This window comes from Equus przewalskii, chromosome 23 (genome assembly GCF_037783145.1).
Source record: "Equus przewalskii isolate Varuska chromosome 23, EquPr2, whole genome shotgun sequence".
NCBI lineage: Eukaryota > Metazoa > Chordata > Mammalia > Perissodactyla > Equidae > Equus > Equus przewalskii.
The window spans coordinates 185,863-205,954 of record NC_091853.1 but is presented as its reverse complement, the minus strand read 5'-3'; the positions used below and the strand labels follow the sequence as shown (position 1 = coordinate 205,954).

The 20,092-nt window shown below is 58.0% G+C and overlaps 1 protein-coding gene across 7 annotated transcripts in view; it reads left to right on the top strand.

The window, feature by feature from the left end:
• LRRN2 (leucine rich repeat neuronal 2) overlaps positions 1-20,092 on the top strand; it is a 77,769-nt gene that overhangs the window by 46,147 nt on the left and 11,530 nt on the right. For all 7 annotated transcript variants that reach the window (XM_070591567.1, XM_070591568.1, XM_070591563.1 and 4 more), the window contains one exon: positions 9,562-13,731. In XM_070591567.1, coding sequence (XP_070447668.1) covers positions 9,789-11,927 — 2,139 coding nt within the window. In that variant the 5' untranslated portion in view covers positions 9,562-9,788 and the 3' untranslated portion in view covers positions 11,928-13,731. The remainder of the gene's footprint in view (positions 1-9,561; positions 13,732-20,092) is intronic.

Below are 20,092 nucleotides of genomic sequence, written 5' to 3'. Positions count from 1 at the left end.
TTTGCTCCAACACGGTTGCTGGCTCACCTCCGTTCCCGATTCTGGAGGCCTGGGGTGGGCTCGAGAACCCAAATCCTAACACGTTTCCAGGAGAGGCTGACACTGGTCCAGGGCCCACAGTTTTAGGGCTGGTGCTCTAACCCATCCCTCACTTCACAGATGAGGAGCCCGGGCCTGGAGAGGTAAGGGGACGGATTCCGAGGTCTGTCCCTAAGCCGGGACGAGAACCCAGCCCCGTCCTGTCCTCTACCACGGGCTCCCGCACCCTGACCTCTGCTTCCCGCTCTGGCTTCAGAGAAGCTGGCTGAGGGTAGAGAAGGTCGGATGGAGCTTCTGAGAAACGCTCTGCACAGGTCTGACCCCGATCTGGGGAGGGGACTGCTGAGGGAGAGCCCAGTGGGACTGGGGAGGGGTCCCGGGAAGGAATGGTCAGGGCAGGCCTCGAAGAGGTGGTGCGGACTGACAGGCCGTTCTCACGGTGGCGAGGGGGCCAGAACCGCGGCGGGGCCTCAGCTGCAGCCGTCCTCTCCAGGCCTGGCCGCCAGAGCCTCCGGAGGAGGAGGCGGGAGCCCGGCCGGCCCACAGCTCCTGCTCTGATCTCTCTCGGAGCTTCATCTGGAGGCCTGCTGACGGGATGGGTGGGTCTCCTTTCCTCTCCGCCTTGTCCATTTTCATTCTGGTTTCATTTTCCTTTTCCATTGGAAGAGGTTTGGCCTTTCTGCTTGTTTAACCGGTTTGTTCCCCATTCTCTCTGCCTCTTTCTCTTCGGCACCCAGGCCCCAAACCTTCTCCCCAGGCACCCCCACCCCACTATGCCTTGGGGGGGGGGGTCCCTCCCTCTGCACTGCAAACCCTGGAGAGGGGAACTCACACCTCCAGCTGGTGCCCATTCACCTCAGACCACACTGGATACCTGTCGGGCTTCCCTCTCTGTTAGTTCTGGGGCCACGAGCCACAGAGCTGCCCCGGAGGAGTGCACCGTCTGAGAGAAGATGAGCATAGTATTGGACGTGGGCTGTTCGAGGATGGGGGAGATGCAAGGGATGATTACTCGGGGTGGGCGGTGCTCAGGGAAGCCTTCAGCGACTGAATGTGCATTGAGACCCCAGAGGTGGGAGGGATTCCTGAGATACACAGTGAGGAAAGGGACTTCTGGGCAAGGCCCCTGCATGTGCAAAGGCACGGGGGCAGGAAAGAGCCTTTTTGCATCTCTCTGGAGCTTTCTCCTCCTTTCCCCTGCACCTAGCTACTAGGGACCCACTGTGTCTGAAGGGGTGTCCTGGGGCCCTGGCTACAGGAGCTAGCCCTTCAAGAACGCTGCAGGGTCTGCCCAGCACCTCATCTGATTCTGGGAAGGAATTAGAGGGGGAGGTGGGAGAGGCTCAGTGGCTGGGCTGGGCTGCCCCTCCGGCTTGTGCCTGGGGCCAGCGTAGAATGTCTGGGCTGCCATCAAGCCGGGACACTTAGAACTCTGCTAGGAGGGGCCCTCTGCACCCTCCCAGGGAGCATCTGGGGAACCAGGAGTTGCTCGCCTGAGCTGGGAGGAGCTGGGTTGTTTATGGGTGAGCGCTGTGCCAGGCATCGGCGAGCTTCCATGAGCCGAGTCCTAGAGCCACCCTGAAGACCAGAAACTAGACCCCGGTTGGAGGCCTCAGGGAGGGCTTATAGTTGACGCAGGAGAGGGCAGCTCCATCCGGAAGGAGTGTCCGCCTGCAATGGGAGGGCTCCCAAGAGAGGGTGCCCGGCTTAGAGGCCACGTGACCATCAGCAGGGCCAGTCTGGTGCTGGCCTGGAACGAAGGGGGTTTAGAAGCCAGGGGCTGTGCCCCACCACACTGAGGTGGATAAACAGGGAAAGGGGTCTCCTGAGCTCCAGGTGCGTTACAGACATCATCGTTTCACTTTTCCCCGGTGAGGTAGGCTTTCTGCCGGGTTTCAGAGGAAGAGCCTGATGAGGAGAACATTCAAGGTCACACGGCCAGCACCGGGCTCTAAAGGCCTCATTTGAGGCACTACGCGAAGCCCTCAGAGAGGTGGCTGGAGTCCACAGGATTTCTGGAGGGGCAGCCTGAGACAGCTCCAGGTGGGTGAGGATCAGAGCCCCCGGAGGCATAAACCTGAGTCAGAGAGAAGTGCCTTCTCCCCCGAGGGGGCTACAGTGGCCGCACAGTGGCCAGAGCGGGGGGCAGGGCGCCGGCCCTGTGTGTCCCCTTCCAGCTGGCGAGTAGGCAGGCGGAAGAGGCCCGAGCCCAGACTCTGACCCACCTGGTCTTCTGGAGCTCTGAAACAGCCAGCCAGCCCCTTCCTCTCTCCCCGCCCTGCACTTCCTTGCCTTTTTTCCTTCCTTACCTCCCGCTTTTCCCCCTTCCACAGATGTTTTCTGAGCTCCTACTGTGTGCCAGACTGTTGGAGGAACTGGCACTTGGAGCACAGTTCTTTCCCCTGAGAGGCTCACAGTCTGGTGGGAGAGACAGACAGTAACCAGCCAGTTTATGATGGGGGGATGCGGGGCACAGTCGGAGCCCAGGAGAGGGGCGGCGGGGTCAGAGAAGGCTTCCTGAGGATGGGCAGGCGGTCAGCAGAGGCCTGGCAGCACCTGGCAGTGGGACTCAGCCTGGCGCTGCTCCCTGTGCCCTGGCAAGCCGGCTCCGCTCCCCTGAGCCTTCTTTGGTGCAGTGCAACCAGACAAAAACAACTGTGTGCTGCCCGCTGGCACCCCCACTCCTAATTCAGAAGGAACAAGCAGGCTGCCTTCCAGGCTTCCACCTCTAACACCCTCCCTGCGGCCCAGCCAGCCGGGGACCTGGGCACACAGACATTTCTGCTCGGGGACAAGTCCCTTCCCTCCCAGGCCCAGGAAGGAGTTTTTACTGGAACACGGACTCCTCTCACTCCAGCAGGAGGGGCTAGCGAGGGTGGACATGAGAAAGCTCGTCCTTCCCAGGAGATGCCCACCCCCCACCATCACCCATTCTTGGAAGTCAGCTTCAGCACCACCATCATGGAAACAGAATGGGTTTCCAGTGAATGAGACACACCTGCGCCCAGATTCGGGCTCTCCCACGCCCTAGCCGGGAGGCTTCGGGCTGATCCAGTAGCTTCACTGGACTTGAGGTTTCTCATCTAGAGAGGACCTTTTTCACAGGGTTGTTGGGAGGATGGGAGGAGGTACACAGAATGGCCAGCAAACAGAAATCCTGGCTCATAGAAGGCGCTGGAGAATGTCACGTCTTTCCTCTGGAACTTTGCTTTATATCATCCTTCCAGTGGCATCACCAAGAGTTAAAGGGACTCACCAAGAGAGACACTCAGAAAATAATGGTTGTCAAGCTTTTCTATTTGGGACCCAAAGCAAAAAATGCATGATTTTGCATCATGTCCCTGTACACGTGTGTGTGCGCGCACGTGCGTCACAAAATGCTTCTCAAAATAATGCCTAATCTAGCTACATACAATGCACTCTGATATTTACTGTTTTATTTCACTTTTTAAAAAAATGCAGATCATGACCCACTTTGAATTGTTTTCATGACCTGCTAATGGGTTGCGATTCACAGTTTACGCAGTAGAACACGTCCCACCCCTACAGGGAAATTCTGCGCTGCGCGCTGGGCTAGGCTCTGGGGATGCAAAACTCCATCACCATCGTTCCCCGGAGAAGCTTCCAGCGGGGCCATGCAGGCACACTCACACGCAGCCTGGCAGCAAGGAAAGTGCTATGTGCACGTCTGTTCAGTCTCAGGGACGCCGCGGGAGTAACCACCCTTCTCAGAGGGAATCGTGGAGAGAGCCCCAGAGGAAGTGGCATTTGGGATGGGTTTTTATGACTGAAGAGGAGTTCAATAGTTGAAGTTGGGGAAGGGCTTTGCAGGCAGAGTGAGAGGCCGGAGGTGTGGAAGGAAATAGCAAGTCTGATTTGGCAGGAGCACGGGGTGTCTGGGAATGAGAGGCTCACTCTAGGGTGAGGAAGAGAGACCGAAAGAGGCCATTGTAGGGTCCAGACAAGAGATGGAAAGGGAAAGTAAGTGCGAGCACTGTCGGGGTGGGGGTGGGAGGGGCAGGTCAAGATGGCAGCGAGATTTCCAGTCTTGGAGACTGGTGGATGGTGGCGCTGACTGACAGAGATGGGACCGAAGGAGCAAGAGCAGGTTTGGTGGGAGAAGCTGGACTTGGGATAAGTTGAGGGTGAGGGGCCTCTGAGACGGCCGGGCTGGGAGGCCCAGGGGCAGTTTGAAGCAATCTGGGTCCCTGGTTCCTGGCCACCCCTCAATTGTCCTCTCACCTGGTGCCCCAGACTCTGTGGTGAGGAGACCCAGGGGTCGCAGCGTCCTCCCAGGGGTGGCCCAGAAGGGAGGTCGGATGAGGCTCACAGGGCTACAGTACCGCCTGAGCAGGGGGGAGGCGCTCGCACATCTCCCCGCCCCGAGGCAGGGGGGCACTCAGGCCCAGGCCTAAGGATTCCGGCCCACCAAGGCACAGAGCAATTTCTAGATATGGGAATTGTAGGACAAGAAAGAGGGACCAGTCCCCCTCCCCGGAGATCGCTGATGAAGCGTCAGACGTGGAGAAGCTACAGCCCAGTTTGAAGCATGAGGATGAATTAAGCGAATTGCAAATCTGAAGTTCTGGAGTTCCCTGGTGCCAAAGTGGGCTATTTCACAAGACCGTGCTCCCAAACTGTGATGGAGAAGGAGGGGACGTCTGGGTTTAAAGGATGAAGCTGGTTGATGGTGGTAGAAATCAGGACAGTGGCTCACTCCGGGTGCCGGCTGGATATTGCCTGGGAAGGAAGCTTCCCCACTGCTGGAAGCATCCACATCTTATTCTGGGTGGGGCTGTACCAGTATCTACAAATGTAGAAATTGGTTGAGCTGTACACTTGGGGTTGGGGCCATTTATGCACTCTCCTCTACATATGTCATACCTCGATAATATGAAAAAAGTTTATTACAAAAGGTGAGAGAGAAGTATGTGTAAGATGGAATGAGAGGTGCTTCGTGCACTCACACCCCGTGCTCCTCCCAGCAATTCTGCGAGCAGCGTGTTGTCCCCATTTGCCAGCTCAGGCGTTGGAGGTGCAGGTGACCACTCTGCCAAGGTCACACAGCAGAGGCAGAGCCCGGCCCAGACTCTGACGCAAAGCCCAGGCTTCCTCCCCTCCACCACTCCTCCCTTGCACCAGTTACTTATGGAATTCAGACTCCAGATCAACGCTGAGGTCTCCTCCAGCTCTGAGGTCCTGGTTGTCTGTGACTAAATGAGAGGTGGGAGTGAGGAGCCATACTCACATCCCAGGAGGCACTGGAGGCCAGGTGCACAGATGGGGTGCTGGCCCCCCCTCCCTCTGCATCCCTCCCACCCAGCACTTATCTGCTGGTGAGGAGGCCGGAGTTTATCAACGATACGCTCAGTTATGCTGCCCTTCTGTCTCCGCAGCTCAGGGGGGCCCTGGCACTGAAGCAGCGAAGACCAGGCAATCTATCACCTGTCCCCCGCCAGCCCCTCCCCCTGGACGCTCGGCTCCCAGGGGCTGGGCGGAAGGCACCAGGGAGGGCGGAGGAGTGGGGAGGAGGCGACGGAGAGACTGCATCCGTGGGCAACCCTGTTGCCTTGATGTGGCCCCAGGGCTTTCAGTCTCCTGTCACTGAAGGCCATGGCTGGCCAGCAGTCCCTGCACCAGGAGCAGCCCTCAGCTCCCAGTCAGGAGGCAGGCTGAGGTCTGTGGGCAGCCTGCTGGCTGTTGGTCCCTCTGGTTCCAGGCCCAGCCACGCTCACATAGGAACAGGGCCTTCCCCGTGCTGTCCCCCAGGGAGTCACGCTGGCCGGAAATCAAGGAATGCTGCTGAGGGGCCCATCAAGTAGCCACAGGGAGGAGGTGCTGAGGGCCCAGGTCACCTGGAGGGGTCCGCACCCGAGGCAGTCACTCCGAGCCCCCCGTGCACACTGCTCCTGGGAGGCAGGCATCCATCTGCCGGGCGTGACTCCAGAGAGCCAAAGACCTGTGTTCTAATCCAGACCTGCCACCTCTCAGTCACTTAACCTCTCAGAGCCTCAGTTGCTTCCCCTGCAAAATGAAAGTGAATAATCCCTTCTCTGTCTACACACAGAGCTGATAGGGGACTACACGTTTCACTATTTGTATCCCTTGGGTACCCTCTGCATGCTCAGGCCTACACTTGGTGCTGTGGGGCACAAAAAGCACGTAAGACACCACCCCTGCCACAAGGAGCTTCTCATCCAGTTGAGGGAAATGTAGACGTGCTAGTCTGAACTCGCACTCACGCCGGAAGATTATGGAGAGAAAACAATTCGCTTTCCCCGCAGCTCCTGGCAGACTGCTAACCAGCCTGCACGAGTCAGCCTCGTGCCCAACAGCCTTCAAAGGGGGCGGCCGCGGGTGGGCAGTGGTCAGTCCCATCCTGGAGGGGCCTCATGGAGGCGGAGGATTGGTCTGGGCCCCTGCCAAGCCTTGGGGTCAGAGGTGCGAGCAAACGTGAGTCATCAGTCTGCTGCCCCTCTCTTTCGATGGGCTCCAGACAACTGCCTCCCCCAGCCACCCGCCCACCCCAGGGCCCAAGGAGGAGGGTGCTGCCAGTCTGTGGAGGTCTCTGATTAAGGGTTGGTGTGTGTGTGTGAGAGGAAGATTGTTGCTGAGCTAACATCTGTGCCATCTTCCTCTATTTTATGTGGGATGCTGCCACAGCGTAGCTTGGTGAGCAGTGCTCAGTCCACACCCAGGATCTGAACCCATCAACCCTGGGCCACCGAAGCAGAGCACGTGAGCTTAACCACTATGCCACCAGGCCGGCCCCGTCTAATTAAGTTTTAAATGGTTTCTTCATCACGAAGGTGTTAGAATAAAGCATTAGAGGAGGGGAGATGCCTCAGCTCAGGTAGGGTCTGAAGGCCAGGGAGATGCATGGGGCCTGGCTCAAGTTCCCTCTCCAGCCACTCCAGCCTTCTCTCCTCTGGACAGCTGTCTTGGGCTCTCGAGACCCTTTGTGTTGTTGGTCCTGCCAGAGTGGCACTCTTTAAATGTGTGATGTGTTCTCTATTTCTGCTTACACCTTCCACCCCGCCTGGGGGCTGCAGTGGCCCACAGTGGGCCAGCTTCATAGGGCCTGCTGAGCCCTAGGATCCAACTTCTGCTCCCCCTATGAAGTCCTGTAGCTGGAGAGCCCCCCACCCCTGGGGGGGTGAGTGGAGCTGGAAGGAAACTAGCATTATTGAGCTCTTCTGTGTGCACCACACTCAGCTCCTTAATCCTTATGGCAACCTCATTTGATGCCTAAGGAGCAGCCGCTCAGACCAGTCCATATCTCTTCCAGGGCACTCTGGCTGGAAGTGGTGACAGTGAGATCTCTTTGCTGGTAGGTTCTGCTGTGTTGTGCCAGGTCTAGGCAGGAGGCAGGGCCTCTGGTGCCTAAGTGACAGGCCCACTGGCCTGAGATCCACTTCCCTGTCAGGCCTTCCAGGGACCCAGCTGTCCCTGCTGCCTCTCCACCCACACAGCACACCCACGAACTGTCTCCTCCTTCCTGACCGCGTCACCGGCTTGGATGACCGGTTCCAGGCTCCCCTTGCACATGCGTGTGCGCACATGTGTTTGTTTGCCCTGAGTTTTACGTGTCAGTGCACACACCCCTACGCAAAACCTCTGCATCTGAAGCCACGGGTGCTTTTCCCACCTTCAGAAATAGCTGCAGCAGAAGGTGGGAAGTAGTCAGATGTAAGCAAGCACCCGCTCTTCCGCTGAGGGAGGGTACCACGCCTCCAGCTGCCCCCCTTCCCAGCCTCAGCATCCTGGAAGCAGGATGGGGGGCAAAGAGCCTCCGTGGCCAGCTGAGGGCACCTGCCTGGAAGGTGGTAGGAGACACAGCCTCCTGCAGCTCCAGGAACAGGCAGCCAGCCTGCTGGTGCAACAGCCAGTGCACCCCAGGTGCCCAGGTGAGCGCGGGCCAGGCCGGGGGTGGAGCAGCATGCTCTAAATGATGCGGGCTCGGCTGGGGCTGGACCCCTATCTCCTGCTGCCTACCAGCTATGTGACTTAAGCCAAATTCTTTAACTTCTTCTGAACCTCAGTTTCTTCATTTGCAAACTGGAGGTGTTAGCACTTATGTTGTAGACTCGTTATGAGTTAAATGAAATAAGACACTCAGAGTCTTTGAAGAGTCCCGGCAAATCACAGGTGTTCAATAAGGTTGTGCGCCTCCCTGACGCCTGCAGCTGGAAAACTACCCCAGTCAGACTTGCGGGAAGGAGTCGGACCAGGCCCAGGGGTGCCCCCATTCTCCCCCATCTTGGTTCTAGGCCACAGTGGACTTGCCTCCAGGGCGATGCAACCTGGCCGTGGGGTCTGAGAACCCGGAGTGGTTACCGATGCACGGGATGGATCCTACATTGTGGTAGGGGTGGGGGCCTGACCTCCTGCGGGATAGGGGCCCCAGAGCCCCAGAGATTGATTCAAACAATAAACACTCACTGGGCACCTGCCCTGTGCTAGAAGCATGAGGATGAGCAAGACAGGTCCCTAGCAGGGGAGACATTTCCAGCTAATGTGGTCAGGGCAGTGACCCAGGAGGCATGGGGCACTGTAAGAGCACAAGGTGGGCCCCTTAGCCAGCCAGGGGTAGGAAGGTTTGGGAGAAGCTTTCTGTAGGAGGTGACTGACCACAAGTTGAGTCTTGAAGAACAAGTAGGGGCTGTCTGGGAGACAACAAGGAGACATGAGAAGTGGGACGTGTCAGGATAACTTCAACCCAAAAGGGCTGTGCACAGTGTGTAAGTGGGTGGCAGCAAGAGAAGCCAGAAGTCAGGAAGTCAGAAGCCAGGGCCAAGTCACATGAGGTCTTACCTGCAGGGCTGAGGAGTTCAGACCCGGGCTTCCTAACCTCACCACCTCCTTCCAGGCCTCTGGGCCAGGCTGTTGGGAAAGGAAAAGCCCCTGCGTCCAGGCAGGGAAGTTGGCGAACATGGAAGCTGGACCCTACCCCGCGAGAGCCCACGCAGACCTCGGGCAGGACACCACACTTCCCCAGCCTGTCTGAGTTGGGGGTCTGGGTCCAATGCCTCTCAGCTTCCAGAGCCCTGGGAGCCCAGCCTGGCGTTTAGAAGTTACGCTTGTTTCTACCACCCCCTCCTCACCCCGCTCAGGGGAGGTCTGGGAAGTATTGTTGTATTTTCCGTTTACTGAGTGAGCCAAGGAGTGGGGAGGAGAGATGTGAGGAAGCTGTGACATCTACTCTGCACCTCTCTGGGCGCAGAAGGACTCTGGAGATGAAAGCAACCCAGCCATCCCCTCTCCTCCACACACACACGCCTTTCCCAAGTTACCCTGGAAGCTTCCAGGCCCAGCCTCTCGCTCCTGCCCTGCAGACTCTCAGCCCCTCACTCCCCAGCAGGTCGTGGAAAAGGACACGGAAGCCTAAGGACTAGGACAGAACCCGGGAGCCTGGCCCACCCCCCTCAGCTCCCTCGGCCTCCCGAGTCAAACAGGGAGACACGGGAGGGGGAATAGACTGCCTCTCTGCCGCCTCTCTGACCCTTCCTCCTCTGCTTCCAGGGCGGCCCGGCGGGGCGTGGCCATGAACGAGCAGGCCCAGCCACGGAGGAGGGAGAGCTGCACCCAGGAGGGCGAGAAGTGATGCCCAGCCGTCCCTGCATAGAAGGACTGCCCTGGGAGGGTGGCTCCCCAGGCGCTGGCCTGGCTGCTGACCCTCAGCCTGCAAACCGCTAAGAGCAGGACTCCAGACTCCTCTTGTGGATGTTCCCCCGCCCTGTGGCTCCACCATGAGGCTCTTCGTGGCCCCCCTCTTGCTGGCTTGGGTGGCCGGTGCCACCGCCGCTGTGCCCGTGGTGCCCTGGCGTGTGCCCTGCCCCCCTCAGTGTGCCTGCCAGATCCGGCCCTGGTATACGCCCCGCTCATCGTACCGTGAGGCCACCACCGTGGACTGCAATGACCTGTTCCTGACGGCTGTGCCCCCGGCGCTGCCTGTGGGCACGCAGACCCTGCTCCTGCAGAGCAACAGCATCGTCCGCGTGGACCAGAGTGAGCTCGCCTACCTGGCCAACCTCACAGAGCTGGACCTGTCCCAGAACAGCTTTTCTGATGCCCGGGACTGTGATCTCCGTGCCCTGCCCCAGCTGCTGAGCCTGCACCTGGAGGAGAACCAGCTGAGCCGGCTGGAGGACCACAGCTTTGCAGGGCTGGCCAGCCTGCAGGAGCTCTATCTCAACCACAACCAGCTGTACCGCATTGCCCCCAGGGCCTTCGCTGGCCTCAGCAACCTGCTGCGGCTGCACCTCAACTCCAACCTGCTGAGGGCTGTGGACAGCCGCTGGTTCGAGATGCTGCCCAACCTGGAGATCCTGATGATTGGCGGCAACAAGGTGGACGCCATCCTGGACATGAACTTCCGGCCGCTGGCCAACCTGCGCAGCCTGGTGCTAGCAGGCATGAGCCTGCAGGAGATCTCCGACTACGCCCTGGAGGGGCTGCAGAGCCTGGAGAGCCTCTCCTTCTACGACAACCAGCTGGCCCGGGTGCCCAGGCGGGCACTGGAACAGGTGCCGGGGCTCAAGTTCCTCGACCTGAACAAGAACCCGCTCCAGCGGGTGGGGCCGGGGGACTTTGCCAACATGCTGCACCTCAAGGAGCTTGGGCTGAACAACATGGAGGAGCTGGTTTCCATTGACAAGTTTGCCCTGGTCAACCTGCCCGAGCTGACCAAGCTGGATATCACCAACAACCCCCGGCTGTCCTTCATCCACCCCCGCGCCTTCCACCACCTGCCCCAGATGGAGACCCTCATGCTCAACAACAACGCTCTCAGTGCCTTGCACCAGCAGACAGTGGAGTCCCTGCCCAACCTGCAGGAGGTGGGTCTCCATGGCAACCCCATCCGCTGTGACTGTGTCATCCGCTGGGCCAATGCCACCGGCACCCATGTCCGCTTCATCGAGCCGCAGTCCACCCTGTGTGCTGAGCCGCCAGACCTCCAGCGCCTCCCGGTCCGTGAGGTGCCCTTCCGGGAGATGACGGACCGCTGCCTGCCCCTCATCTCCCCCCGCAGCTTCCCCTCCAGCCTCCAGGTGGTCAGTGGAGAGAGCCTGATGCTGCACTGCCGGGCACTGGCTGAACCGGAACCCGAGATCTACTGGGTCACTCCAGCTGGGGTTCGACTGACGGCTGCCCGTGCAGGCCGGAAGTACCGGGTATACCCGGAGGGGACCCTGGAGCTGCGGAGGGTGACCGCAGAGGAGGCAGGGCTGTACACCTGTGTGGCCCAGAACCTGGTGGGGGCTGACACTAAGACGGTCAGTGTAGTTGTTGGCCGGGCTCCCCTGCAGCCAGGCAGGGGCAAGGGATGGAGGCTGGAGCTCCGAGTGCAGGAGACCCACCCTTATCACATCTTGCTAGCTTGGGTTCCCCCACCCAACACAGTCTCCACCAACCTCACCTGGTCCAGCACCTCCTCCCTCCGGGGCCAGGGGGCCACTGCTCTGGCTCGCCTGCCACGGGGCACCCACAGCTACAACATCACTCGCCTCCATCAGGCCACGGAGTACTGGGCCTGCTTGCAAGTGGCCTTTGCTGATGCCCACACCCAGTTGGCATGTGTATGGACCAGGACTAAAGAGGCCGCTCCTTGCCACAGAGCCTTAGGGGACCGACCTGGGCTCATAGCCATCCTGGCTCTCGCTGTCCTCCTGCTGGCAGCCGGGCTAGCAGCCCACCTTGGCACTGGCCAGCCCAGGCAGGGCGTCAGGGGGCGGCCTCTCCTTCCAGCCTGGGCTTTCTGGGGCTGGAGTGCCCCCTCAGTCCGGGTGGTGTCTGCACCTCTTGTCCTACCCTGGAATCCAGGGAGGAGGCTGTCCCGGTCCTCCGAAGGGGAGACCCTGTCACCACCATTATTGCAAAATTCCTGAAGCTCAGCCTGTTCTCAGCAGTAGAGAAATAACTAGGACTACTTTTTACCTAAAGGGAAGCAGTCTGAGCCAGATGCCCTGCCAGGAGAGTGACATGGACCCATGTGCTTGAGGCCTGGCAGCTGGACCAAGACAGATGGGGCTTCGTGGCCTCAAGGGGTGCTCCTGCATCCTGAGGAGCCCCTCCAAGGGTGAGGAAGGACTCTGCCTTGAGCCTTCCGCCTCCCCGGTGGTCTACGTGCCCAGAGGCTCCTGGGCTCCGCCTGGCTGTCCCCTGCCCGTGTCCCCGGCCCTTGGCCCCCAGGATGCGCCCTCCTCTCCTCTTTCTTTGTACAGTCTCAGCTGCTTGCTCTTTCCCCGCCTGGGCAAGGGCTGAAGGAGGCCTCCCCTCCCCACCTCGTGGGACGGCTCCCAGAGTGGATCCCCAGCCGGATCTGAAGGACATCTGGGGAGACGCGCCTGCGAAGGCAGCCCGGTGGTCGGCACTCTGAGCTTGGCTTTCTGCAGGCAATTTTGTACCTTTGTGGAGAAATGTGTCACCTCCCCCCAATCCAGTTCACTCTTTTCTCCTGTTTTGTAAAAAATAAAAATAAATAAGAACAACAATGATAAGGGGGGAAAGGAAACAAAAGGAAAATAAGCCTTTGAGTACTGCGTATAACTGAAGTGCTTTCTGCTCTGGAATCTCTTCAAAGCCCAGAGGCGACAGAGGGAGCCAGGGGGTGGAGGAGGAGGTGGGGGGGGGGGGGGCACAGTTCTTTTTAGGTTTGGACTCTGGCCTGCCAGGTGCCTCTGGGCCTGCTCCCTGGAGAGACTGACAAGAGAGGTAGGAAGCATAGGAGGCAAGGAGGGGGGTGGGAGAGGACAATGGAGAAAACCCAGAGATGGAGAGAGTGGAAATTTCCATCACCAAACATCGTGGTCCCTTCTCTTTCTCTGATAAGCAGTTAACATGCTGGTGCATGGGACGCAAGTCCCAGCCTGTTTCTAATTGAACAGACCCGAGAGGCAGAGTCATGCCGAGAACTGTAAATCATCGAGACAGCAAGCACTTTGGCTCACCGGGCAGATGGGGCAGTGGGGTGACAGAGGACAGGGGAGGGGAGAGCTGTGAGACAAGGAGATTGTTGCGTTTATCTTCCTGGTTCACTTTAGTATAATTTGCAGTGAGCCTGGTTTCTTTTGCAGTATTTCTTTTTGAAAAACCAGATTGACTTCTTAGGACCAAATGGAAGAGGATCGTCGTTGGAAAGATAAGAGAGCCAAGGGGAAGGGACTCTCGTGTGCGGTCAAGGGGGCAGCTCCAAGGCAGAGGCCGGTGGGCCGCAGCCCTTGTTTCTGAGCTGGGCTGGGAAAGCCGTGAGTCTCCTGAGACTGGAGTGTGCGCACAGGAGCCGGAGGAGCCCGGAGCTGCAGATGCACTGGGCAGGCTTGCATTGGAAGCCAGCTCTAAGCCGCTGTGGAGGCTGCAGATGTGTACACAGGCGGAAGTGAGACCATCAGCCCCACGGAAACTAGAAGGAGAACACTCACCCCAAGGCAGGGGTACCGCTCCTCACCATGAGCGTGAGCGCAGCGAGAGCAGGGTTCCCATGTCAGAATCCCCCGAGGGCTTGCTAACACAGACAAAGCCGGTCTAGGTCTGGGCGGAAACTGTGAACCTGCATTTCTGATGAGTTTTCAAGCGAAGCTGATGCTGCTGTTCTGGGGACCACACTTTGAGAACCACGGAGCTCAGCTTGCAGTGCCGAGTGTTTCCCGCCTTCTGCTCCAGGCCCCGGCTTCTCGGCAGATGGCGGTACAGGTATGGCCCAGGACAGAGTTAGGGAAGGGGCTGGAGGATGGCCCCTCAGCTCTCCCCACCCTGGGGGCCGCCCGCCACGCTGAGGTCAGCAGGCTCCGTTCACACGAGCTCTTTCCCATGGCTGAGTGTGTGTTCTTTAGGGAGAAGCTGGGAAGCCGAGGCAGGACGCTCTCCCTTCCTTCCTGCACCTGTGGTGATGCTCCTAGCGCCTCAGTGCTCTTTCCTGTGAGCTGTGGGATCATCACCGCCACATCCTGGGCAGCCCGCCAGCTGACTGGGGCTGGCCTGTGGGATCTAGCCTGTTTCCATCCGTGAGGGTTGGACCCGTCCTCTGTGATGCAGGAGCCCTGTGGGGAAGAGGTGGGGCAGAGCCCGTGCTGATCATGGAAAACGGGAGTCAGAAATCGTTGCCTCTCTTTTCTTCTAGAGGATGAGCAGTCGCTGCCTCTCCTGACGGCCTGCATGGCACAGAGATTCAAGGAGCCGTTCCCTTCAGTAAGAGCCCAGAGCCCTGTGAAGGCCTCAGAGCCCTGCGGCCACCACCTCCCCCACTCCCCCCACCCTGCACCTCCTCAGCTGCCCCTGCCTCCCCTAGGCACCAGTAACCTGAAGAGTGGGCGCTGGCACGGCTCCAGGGCTCAGGGCCTTGGCTGGCTCAAATGCTTGTGACATGCCTGAGGCTGGAAGGTGGGACACCTCTGTGCTACCCTCCTTTCCCTCAGACTCCTTGGTTACAGGCAGGAAGCTGAGGGAGTGGTGGCAGCCACAAGCCGCTAGGGATAGGGTGCCATCTGGCCCCCGGTGAGAGGCTCGCTGGGCGGCTGCTACCAGGCTGGGGTCCTCAGGAACGAATGCCTTCTTCTGGGGGGAAGGGGAATTTAACCCGTCTCTCAACTGAATCCCCACATCCTGAACGTGTCAGCCACCACAGAGAAGTCAGTGAGCTGGGGAGAGGGAGGGAGCGAGGGGCCTCCTTTCTCCCCCAGAGAGATGACACTGCCGGGACACAGCTGGCTGGGGAGAAGGGAGGACAGGCACTTCGTGGGTTTCCATGTCCTAGAATAGCTAGAAAGCAAGCAAATGAGAGTGAGCGGCCTCCCCCAGGACAGAGCTGGGCTCGCGGTGCAGGTGGCTCCCTCGGGGCGGGAGGACAGTGGGACCAGCCCCTTCCATCTATTAACACAGCCTAAGTGGCATTTGAAGTCTTAGCTTTCACACTAGCTGAGTGTGTGGGAAACTGAACATGCTGGGTTTAAAACAAAACAGCTATTAAGTCTGGTCTCTTCTGTACGTATGAGATTGCTTTTTTAACCCTAAATAGAAAGCAATATTTATTTCTGTTTAAATTTTAAGTTGTTACAGAGGGCTTGTCATTTTCATCTATCGAGATGATTCCAAAACCCAGCCCAGTGCTGAGCGTATTACTTTCCCTCCCTAGTGTGAGCCCCTGCAGGATTCTACACTGACCTCCACGTCCTCACCCACGGTTCAGACGGACTGTGGGGCAAACCGGGGCCAGGACACACTCTGGCTCACCACAGCAGCCTTCCCGGCAGCCTGACACAGGACCAGCACCAACATGTCTGGTGTGGCCACTCGGCCAACTCCAAATCACTTGAATGTACAATCTGGCTGCCCACATTTCTCATTCTCCCGCGAGGCGGGCTCTGGGAAGCTGTGCCGAAACAGGAGAGAGTGAGTCCGTGGCATTCCTAGGAGCAATCAGTCTAGTCTCCGCATCACAGACGTACATGAGGTTGGCGGATCTAGTGTAGGGTGACCAATTAGAGCTGTCCTGGCCTTAGCACTGAGGGAGCTCTCTGTCCTGGGCACACTGGAATGGTTGGGCACCCTAGCCTAGAGACCTAGAGACTTCTTAATGTGTCTCCAGCATCTTCCTTCTTCCCTTTCTCCTCCTTCCCTCCCAGTCAACACGTATTTAATGAACATGACTATGTGGTTGGCACAGTTCTAGGAACTGGGGTTGCAGATAAAAATCCCTGAATCCATAGACGTTGCGTTTTAGTGAGGGGAGACAGCTGGTGAGCAGGACCAGTGAGTAAGAATGTGTGGTGTGTTGGATGGGAGTGAGCACTGTGAGAAAAAGCCAGTCAGGAAAGAGGGTGAGCGGGAGTGTGGGGCCCACGGAGAAGCCGACATCTGAGGAAAGACGTGGGGGAGGGAACCAAGCAGGTATTGTGGGGGAGGGACAGAGTGATCCAAGCAGAGAACAGCAAGGGCGAAGGCCAAGAGCAAGGAGGCTGGCGCGCGGGAGCGCGAGAGGGGGACGGGAGTAACCATGACACCCGAGGGCAGAGAAGTAGCCGGGGCCGTGGCGGGCCTTGGAGGCCACTGGAAGGCCTGGGGCTTTTCCTTCCAGCACGAGGGGAGCTGCTGGAGGGTCCTGAGCAGACGTGACATGATTTGATTTAGGGTCTCCCTCTGGTTGCTAGACTGAGAACCGAGCAGGGGGTGTGGGTGCTGAGGGCAGAAGCCGAGGGGCAGGTTAGGAGGCCACTGCAGTGACCGTCACGGTTTCATCACCACTTCTAGAACTCTGCCGGGGATGGACCCTGGGAGCCCCGGTATTTTATACATCTGTCTTTCCCCCTCTTCGTGCAAACCAATGCCACATCTCCTCTTTGGCAGGCTCCTGACCCCTCTGCCTTTCCGGGTGATTCCCGGAGATCCAGGCTCCACCACCTCGTTAGCGAGTTCAGTCAGCGCCCCACCTCGCAGCAGACTGGGACTCCCTCCGGGTGGTGGGGAGTGGTCCTGACTGTCCCTCAAGTCCATCTCAGTTGTGTTCGTCACTCAAGCACGGCATTCCGAGGGAGTACAGCAGTGAGGGGCAGAGTCCCTGTCCTGCCCGCCCTCTGTCAGCGTTGACAAGGCAGTGGCTGTTGCAGGCATGACATCTTCCTTCCTTCTTGATGACTGCACCAAGGGAAGCCTCGCGTGCACCTCATGGGTTTCACAGGTGTCGGGTGAGCCCATCTCTGACCTTCCCAGTACGAGTCTAACCCATCCGCGCTCTCCAGGGCAGCGCCGGTGGATTGGGAGCACCTCCCTGTGCTCTGTGGAATGGTGACAATGGTCAGTTAACACTGAGCATTTCCCACATGCTAGCCACTCTCGGAGGGGTTTCACACGCACAACCTGGTTTCACTCACAGTTACCTTATAAAGTGGATACGATTATCCCCATTTTCTAGATTGATATCGGAGCTCAGAAAGGCTAAAAGACTTATCCAAGGTCACACAGCCAGTAGATGGCAGAGTCAGGACTCACGCGCTATCTGATTCCAAGGGCTCTGTCTTAACCAGCCTGCTCTACTGTATTCAAATTCATATACTTTAAAAGTATGTCAGTAGTTTTTCGAGGACAATGAAAACGTCTAAAATCTGTGTGCATCAGAGAGCTCCCTGTGCAGCCACTTTTATTTTTAGATGCTGCCCTCTTTTTTTTTTTTACACTCAGGATAATTTGTGACTTTATTCTCAGGACTTCAATTTGAAAACCTAACTGTATTGTCTTGAGAATCACAGCTTACAGTTCTTCTCTCTGAATTTTTGGAGTGTGCTCTTTAGAAGTCTGCGTGTGTGGTCCCCTCATCCTTTCCTTCCTAGATACAGTGAACTCTGGAATTCCACAGAGGCTTCCTCGAGACATTCTGATCTCCCCCCTCTTCTCTGTTGACCAGGACTACGTCCGAAGCAGCCTTTGCCATGGGCTTCCTTTGCTTCTGAGCTCAGACGTGAGCTGGGCCAGTTAGGGGCTCACCAGAGGCTCAACACTGAGCTGAGCGATGCACCAAGCAAGTGTCTAGGTGGCGGGAGTCCCGTCACTACTTCACTGGGCGTGTGTCCATTTTATAGCATCGATGAGAAAACACGGTCCCCACGGCCTCCTTCTGGCCAAGCGGCCTGTCTCATTCTCATGCCACAGTGCCCTCCTGAGCCAGTCTCCTTTTATCTTCATCCCAAAGCTGGTTCTGCTTCCTGTGACCTCCCATCGTCCTGCCGCAGTCACGAACCAGCACCCGCCCTCTGCCTCCACCACACATCCCGCATCTCTGTGCCCCTCCAGGTTCCCCTTTCTACAGTCCCGGCCAAGGAATCCAGAGTTCTCCTCTGCCTTGTGGGTAGAAATTTCCAATCGCCATATGCCCCCACCCCTACCTACAGCAGCACTGCCCACAGAGACCTGGCAGTCTTGCTCGCGCGTGTCTTCGAGCCCTGAGAGCTGCTGGGGGACGTGGCAGCTCCCGTAGCAACAAGAAGACACAGGAGGCTGAGGGAGTGCTGAGGAGCTGTTCCTCATCCCCTGGCCGCCACACTCAGGGATCAGAAAGGGCCGCCGGTCAGCCTGTGAGGAGGGCAGAAGGAACCCGGGCTCCACCGTGAGGTGGGAACAGTGTGCCGTGCTGCTGGCTCATCGTTAAGCTCAGGGAATTTCCTTCCTCGCTTGCCCTGAGGAAGGACTCCATGCGCCAGGCAGCACACATATGATCGCTATCCCCATCTCACAGGGGAGGGGTCTGAGGCTGGGGAAATTTCAATAACTCACCCAAGGTCATGCAACCACTAAGGGGAGAGCTGGGCTGTGAACCCAAGTCTTCTAACTCCTGAATCCCGTGCTCTCTCCACCTCCCACACTCCCTTCTACAGAGAAAACGGAAGTGAGTGGAGCTCTCCTCTCAGGGCTGTGAGATGCTAGATGGAAATCAGGCATTAACCCCAGAGGATGAGGAGGAGGTGGTGTCACCATACTGACAGGATTGTAGGAGCTGGGTGTGTGGTGCGCAGGAGCAAGAGCCCACAGACAGATCCTAGGACTGGCCAGGGGAGCTGACCGAGGCCCAGGAGCCATGGCTGAGAAGGGTGAGCGGCGGCGGATGCATCTCTCCAGAGCTCGAAGGCCCCTGCTTGGTGAACCCCCGAGTCCGCAGCTGAACCAGCCTCAAAGGTCATCTGGTGCAGGCCCTGCCTTCTAATGGCCTCAATGTCCCCATCTCCATGCGTTTTACACGGAGGGGCGGAAGGGAGTAGCGCCCTGTCTCTCGGCTCAGGGCAGGGCTGGACTGAGTCGTGAGCAGATGGATGGCCATTCTCCTCAGGGCCCTCCACAAGAGCCAGCGGTTCAAGGATGGACTTGGGGAGTCTGTGGACCTCCGCGAATTGCTGACTAATTTTTCTGCTGATATGCATATGTGAAATTTTCTGGAGAGAGGGCACTTTAGATTTAATAAGATTCTCAAATGGGTCCAGAACCCAGAAAGACCAAGAATTCCTGCATCAGAGGGTCCGAGAGTCACACTCACAGCGGCAGAACTCGAGACTGCAGTTGGGAGTTGCCAAGGGAACAGAGCCACCCACAAGAATTCAAGAGCCTGTCAGGGAGGATTCGAGTGACGTGCACCCGTCATCTCTGCACCTGAATGGGACGCAGATTTACATATATAGACATTTCCTTTAAAACGAGGAAGATGAAATGAGTTCCCAGGGTTTTCAGAGGAGCCCCTAACCTTCGATCAAAGCTCCGAGCGTTCAGCTCCTCAAAACCTACAAGCTTCCTAGAAGTCCACTGCACCCCCCAAGTCAGCTCCATGGGTCCCCCAAACCAGAGGCCACGTTCGCGCTCACTCAGCCAGGCAACAACATCTGTCTGACCCCCATGGGCCTGGGGGGGGCGCAGGTTCCCCCGAAGTGCCCTGGGAAACGCAGTCTCGAGCCCTTCTCCTTTTTAATCTGGGGTAGATTAGAATCGTCCATCCTGTGCTATTTCTTCTTTATGCCCCTTCCTCAATTCCTCAACTTCTCTGACACCCCCCATCCACACACATGAGCTGCGTGTACACATGCACAGACATGTGCTTGCACAAACACACTTTGTAAATGTCATTTGCAGCTCTGTTCCAGTCCCAATTCTACATGCCATCTGCCAGAAGCCATTTTAAGCACCTAATAAAACTGTTTTAGAGCAGATCCTGGGGTGTTCTGCCCTTTGCTTCCCCAGGGCAAGAGCAGTTGGGCTCCAGATGGAGCCGCGTATCTGCACCAGGTGAAGAGAAGGAGAAAGAATCAACCCAGGCCTGGCAAGAGACCCCGGTCACCTCCCCTCAAGCAGTGTAGTGCAGCTCAGCTTTGACCACGGGGACCAGAAGTAAAAAGGGAGGGCATTCAATCTGCAAGAAGCATACGCCTGACTCAAATCCCTGCTGTGGTCCTTACTCTCCCCGAGGCCGCAGGCTAGTGACCACACCTGTCCACCTCATCTGTGATGAGGACTGCTCGTCCCCAGCTCTGGTTCTCAGCCCTCGGCATGCATCCCCTCGCCTGGAGGGTAGTCAGAACACAGT